The 6,230-nt window shown below is 44.5% G+C and overlaps 1 protein-coding gene across 1 annotated transcript; it reads right to left on the reverse strand.

Annotated features, from left to right (window-relative positions):
* Nucleotides 1–226: 226 nt before the first annotated feature.
* Nucleotides 227–5,947, reverse strand: NUCKS1 (nuclear casein kinase and cyclin-dependent kinase substrate 1; the record flags this gene model as incomplete). Its single annotated transcript, XM_009069216.1, has 7 exons — nucleotides 227–878; nucleotides 1,693–1,839; nucleotides 2,423–2,575; nucleotides 3,111–3,263; nucleotides 3,610–3,665; nucleotides 4,763–4,868; nucleotides 5,898–5,947. Coding segments are annotated over 7 exons (865 nt in total), but the record flags the coding sequence as incomplete, so codon positions are not given.
* Nucleotides 5,948–6,230: the final 283 nt, after the last annotated feature.

Consider the following 6,230-nt stretch of genomic DNA (forward strand, 5'->3'; position numbering starts at 1 on the left):
ATTCCATCCAGCAAAGACACCAATCTCCCCCTCTCACTGGAGGGTCCTTCCTGAACCAAAGACAGAACCATCTCTGAGTCTCTTGATTGCCTTCCATGAAAAAAACCTGCCTGAATCCAAGAAACACTAAGTTTCCTCAATTAATATCAACTACATTTTTTTTTTTTCTTTCTCTGAGAGGGAACTTGTCTCAACAAAAGTCTGTTAAAGCATAAGGTTCATTTTCTCCATATATTCAGATACAGAATAATAGCTTTAAACAACTCTTCACCAGCACTAGGAGATCTATTCTACGTAAGGATTTGCACTATGGTTTCCACAGATCAGTCTCAAACCTTTTATTGCTTCACACCTGCAGTATATCCCTTGGAATAAAACAAAAAGAGATTGGATGGTCTGTTAATTAGTCTCCAATGGCTTTTGGATTTGGCAGGGGAGGGAGAACGGAATGGCCAACAGAGAACATTGACTTCAAAATGTTACTGGAGAAGAGTTTCCTCTTATTAAAAAAGGAGACACTGTATTAACCAGCTGAAAGGAAAGACAGCATTCAAAGCCCATGAGTCAAGCCACAGCCAAAACCGTGTTCTACCCCTAAGTATGTTTTTCTTTTCCTTTTTGCTTTTTTTTTCCTTTTTTTTTTTTCTTTTTTAAAACAAAGATTTCCTCAACTGCCATTTAATCTTCACCAGAGGGAGCTTCATCTTCAGATCCCTCATCCCCTGACTTCTCTGGTGGAGGGCTGGCTGATTTTTTCTTCTCTGGGGGACTTTCAGGCTCTTCATCCTCTTCTTTGGGGGATGGGGTCTTTTCTTTCGTGGCCTTGGAGGCTGTGGGGCGACCTGCCTTCCCTTTGCCTTTCACTGGGCTGGGGGTCACTGGAAGAAGGAAAAACCTTGTAAAACTCAGCAGCAGCAAAGGCAAAACACTCACATGGTGTTAGCAAACAGGATTGACAAGTCCCTTCAGTCCCAGGGGTCACTTGGCTTTGGCCATAGCACACAGACCGTGGGGTTTGTACTCCCTATTGGCACAGCTGAGCTCAAGAGTTGGCCAAGATTTTCCATGGAAAGGGCTGTCAGGTATTGGAATTGCCCAGGGAGGTGGTGGAGTCACATCCCTGGAGGTGTCCAAGGAACCACTGGATGTGGCACTCAGGGTTCTGCTCTAGCTGACAAGGTGGGGATGGTCACAGGTTGGACTCGATGCTCTCAGATGTCTTTTCCAACCTTAATGATTCTCTAATTGTAAGTCCTGACTAATTACTGAAGGTGACATAAATGAACATGTCAAACCATCTACACACATCACTCTTGTCAAACCAGTATATACATCACTACTAGATTTTTAGACCTATAGCAAAAAATACATCACTTTGGCTTTTGGTTCAGATTTCTCCAAGTTCCTCCACCCTGAAAACACCACAAGATCCCAAAGCCACAGATTGGATTGTTTGGCTGTGAGACACAAAGATTGCAGCACCTCAACAGGGAAGAACTAAAATCTATGCAGTTTTTACCAACAAGACATAGATACAAACTCAATCCCTGAGGAGCTGAAGTCACTCTATGATTTGAATTGTGACACTTGAGTCCCTCAACACGTGTGGATGCTTAGCAGCCCCAGAATTTCTTCTCCAGCACAGAAAGGAGTGTCAGTCCTGACCCAGAACAGCTCTGTGCACACACTCACCTGTAGCCTTTAGCCTGGGCTTCGGCATCTTCTTTTCTTTCCTCTCTGGTTTGGATTTCTTGGAGACCTTTTTGTTTTTCTTTTTTGAACTGCCATAGTCACTATCATCATCATCTTCCATGAGGAAGTCTTCATCACTTCCTGAATCTGCTGGAAGCATAAAGGAATTTCAGGATTTTTGGAATAAAAAGGAGGAGCAGGAGGTAAGAGCTGAGATGTGCCAGTGAAACTGAGACAGGACACTAAGGCTCTGTGACCTCGTGGCTTCCATTTATCTGCTGTGGCAGAACATCTGACTTGGCTTTTACATCACCTGAAGGTAGCACTGATGTCTCAAAACCAGAGGGACAGCAAGAAGCATGAGAACTTTAGGTTAACCCTTTAGGTTTGCTTACAAAGACAAACCCAAATCTTTGCTGCAGACTTTGAACACAAATTCTAGAGGCTAAAAACATGAGCTTGGAGCAACCTGAGTTAGTGGGAGGTGTCCCTGCCCATGGCAGGGGGTGGGGCTGGACGAGCTTTAAGGTCCTTCCAACCCAAACCATTCTGGGAGTCAATAAATTTGGTCTGTGGCACAGACCCTCAGCAGAGTAAGTCAAGGAGAAGGACAATTCTGTCTTCACTGTCACAGAGAAGCTCCTTTTGTTGTGGCCAAACCCAACCACTCACATCTGGTGCTATGCCCACATCACATTGATCACAACCTTTTACAATCCCATTTACTCACTCTCCTGGAACTGTGCTTCATCATCCTCCTGCTCTTCCTCCTCACTGCCCACATCATCCATGAGCATCTCCCGCTGTTTGGACGCTGCTTTGGACGCTGCCTGTCGCTGCTGACGGACGTTTTTGTGGTCTTCCTTCTCATCCTCACTGTCCTCTGCAGCAAAAGTCACCAAGTTATAACCAACACAGCACACAAACCTGGGCAGGGACACCTCCCACCAGAGCAGGTTGCTCAAGGCTTTATCCAACCTGGAATGAACAGTGACAGAGTTGTGGCAGCCACAGCCTCTTTTGGGGCAACCTGTGCCAGTGTCTCACCACCCTCACAGGGAAAACTTCTGCCTAATATCTAACCTAAACTTCCCTCTTTCAATTTATCTCCATCACTCTTCATTCTGTTACTGCAGTTCCTAACAGAGTCCCTCTACAGCTTCCCTGGAGCCTCTACAGCTCCTGCTCTGAGGTCTCCACACAACCTTCTCTTCTCCAGGCTGAGCAGCCCCAACTCCCTCAGCCTGTCCTCAGAGGGGAGATGCTCCAGTGCTCTTATCTTGCTCCAGGACACTCATGAGTACCTGAGCTGTGAGGACAACATGGTCCATTCATCCTATGAACAGCTTTCTGTGGTCACCCCTGCGGATTCTGTGCAATCTCCCTCCTAGCATAGCCCAGGAACCTTCCCTGTTTACCTGCAGGCCTTTTCCTGGATTTGGAGGCTGCTCTCTTGTTCTTGTCTGGTTTAGCCTTTTTGCCCTTTTTGCTTTTTTGAGAGCTCTCATAGTCACTGTCAGCTTTGCCATCATCTGCTCCTAAGTCATCATCTTCACTGCCAAAGTCTTCATCTGCAAGAGAAAGGGTTAAGATTTCTTGTATCATTCTGAAACATGGGTGAAAACTACAGGGAAGAGATTAACAAGTAGGGAAGAGATTAACAAGTCTCTGCACCTGTGAAGACAAACTTTATAGTGGCATCAGATAGACACAAAAATGTTATCCCAAACCAGGGTGGGAAGTAACAGCCCTAGACGAATCATCCAGCTCAAATGAAGGTAGGTGTCTTAAGAGAAATGCTGCTCCTCTAGTCAGAACTACTTCTTTCTTATGTCAAATCCTACTCCTGCAGCTCTCAAACTGGTTTTGAGGAGCCACAGCCTGTTTTGAAGGTAGCAGTGCAGGGTAGTTAGTTACCTGCTGAGTGTGAATCATCTTTCTTAGTCTTCACATCTTTGTCTTCTGAATCCTCACTGAAAAGGAGAGAGAGACAAGGTCTGACTGCTGTGTTAATGTCAATTTTCTGAGAGCAAACTGATCTCTAGGCTGGGAATACGCACTTTTCCTGGACCTTACCATGTTATACCTCAGGGTTACTCAGGTGTGGATGTAGCTGTCATGGTTGGAAAAATAATGTTCAAACTCTGAATCACATCTAAACTTACATGGAGTCAAGTGAACCAACCAGGACATAATCAGGTGGAGGTGAACCATACAGTTCACTCTGAAACCTATCAACAACCCACCCTGGGTAGAACTGTGATGTTTATACCCTGAGTCTACAGGGGATAAAGGTTTACTCTGCCTGGATTTATAGTCATCACTTGTCTTTGGGTCATGGTTTTCTTGGCTCTCCTTCATCCTGTGCACATCCCAACTGGCACATGCTTGGCCCAACGGTCTGACCTCTGGGGGAGAACAGGAGACACCTTGGGGTTAAAGAGCAAGAACCACTGGCAGAACCTCAACCCCTGACACTGATGTGTGCCATGAACACAGAAATGACTCGACAGCTCTGCTGGCAATCACCTGGGGAGCTGTGACAAGGTACCTGCACTCAGTGGGGAACTCAGGAGAACACCAGGTCCTCTCACACTGCTGCAACTCAGTTACCAACCCAACTTACTGTGCTTATGAATCAGACAAGATGAGAAACAAAGAAGCACAAAATAACCTCCCAACTGTCACTGTATCACCCATTTCCTCCCCCCCGGGATGCTCTGAGCACACTACAAACCACGGGAAACAAACTCATCCTGCCACTAACTCACCTGATAGATACAATAGCTGCTGCTTTTGTAGCTTGGGTAATATTCCTTCCAACTGTCTGGCTGGGGAAAGCTATTCCAGTGATGAAGTACAAGTGACAAGTGCTTTACACATGGTTTCTCTGCCTGCTTGGATGAGAAGGAACCACCTCACTGTCTAAGCTGGTTATTCAACTCAGCGACAGAGTCTCACTCTGCAGACTTGAATCCCACTTGGAACCATTCCCTGGGGAAGATGCTCCTCCCCACACACAGGCCAAGGCCTGGACACATGTTGCTGACAGATCAAGTGCTTCTTTTACCTGTCCTCCTGAGAGTTCTTCCCAGATCTCCTCTTATTTTTAGCCTCCCGTGGAGACGAGCGGATTTTCTTGGATGGGGGCCCTGAATCTCTTCCGTAATCTTCATCTGGACGGGACAGTACAAAATGGGTTTGAAACAAACTCCTACTTCCCAGCAAACTGCCTTCCTCAGCTCTAACTTAAATTGATCATTTCATGCACCTCAAAAAGAAGCCCTTAAAAAAAAACAAACCAAAACAAAAAACAAACCAAAAAAAAAAAAAAAAAAAAAAAAAAAAAAAAAAAAAAAAAAAAAAAAAAAAGAAGAATCGCAAAGCTTCAAAGAAAGTTTTATAGAGGCAAAGTCCTGTGTGCAGGTGGTGTTTTACCTTCTGCCAGCAGCAGGAGAAATGCTGTGTGCAACCAGGTCTGCTGTGGGGGGATTAGGGAACATCTGAGAACCCTCCCCAGAGGACATTAGCTCACTTTACAGCTAGTCAGTTGTTAGACAAAGCTATTCAAAATTAACATCTATCCCTATTTCCACAGCAAACGTTCCTTACTGGATGGGGAAAGTGTGTGCTTATACAGGAGTTTATAGCCCTGACAATATCCAGTGAGTAACAGGACTGCAATTAGGTGTGTTGATTGCATATTATCAGGCCAACCTGGCTTAGCCACCAAAACGGGCCTAGTTTCTAAGAACTCAAGTATGTTCCACTTGGCTTCCAGAAACATTTCATTAGCTTACACAGAACATGAAGATTCTCATTTTTTTTGCTGCAATTCCCCAAAATGCTTAACTAGAGTCCACTAAAAGAAATGGAAAACATGTTAAACTTCAGGAAAAAAGTGGAATTGGGGAAGACTCTGCCCCAGAACACAACACAGCCCAAGGTTTGCTGCCACAGCCTCAGGACACAGCAACAATACCAGCATTAGATAATAAGATTTCTAGCACCATTGTTTGTTTAACACAAACCAGATGAGAGTCATTATATTTTCAAATCCTTATTAACAGTTTGGGCTGTGAAGAGCAGAAACTCCCCAGAACTGGAGTTCAAGATGGGACTAAAAGCCAAACAATTAATATGCAGAGCACTAATGAAGTGCTCTAAGCCCAGGAATAGTAGAATGTTAAGAAAAAGTAGTTTACCAGCATCATCTGATTCCTGGAACTGGGAGTAATCCACCACCTTCCTGTTCCTGTTGAAAAGCAAGGGAAAAAAAAAAAGGAGTTCAGAATTTCAGAGGTACAAAACTTGCTGTAAGTAACAAGAAAAGGCCCAAAAACATCCCAAGAAAACTCTCAGGACTCAGTCACCAACACCTCTGCAGCCAGAAGGGAACACAGAGTGTATTCCAACATTTTCCTAAGGAGATTTATAACAGCCTGGATTATATCCTCCCAATCTGAAAAGGCTTTTTGCTAAGTATCTAAATACTATAATGAATTAGATAAACATTTGCTAACTGCTCTTTTTTTGCA

This window comes from Acanthisitta chloris, unplaced genomic scaffold (genome assembly GCF_000695815.1).
Source record: "Acanthisitta chloris isolate BGI_N310 unplaced genomic scaffold, ASM69581v1 scaffold17092, whole genome shotgun sequence".
In the NCBI taxonomy this organism is placed as follows: Eukaryota; Metazoa; Chordata; class Aves; order Passeriformes; family Acanthisittidae; genus Acanthisitta; species Acanthisitta chloris.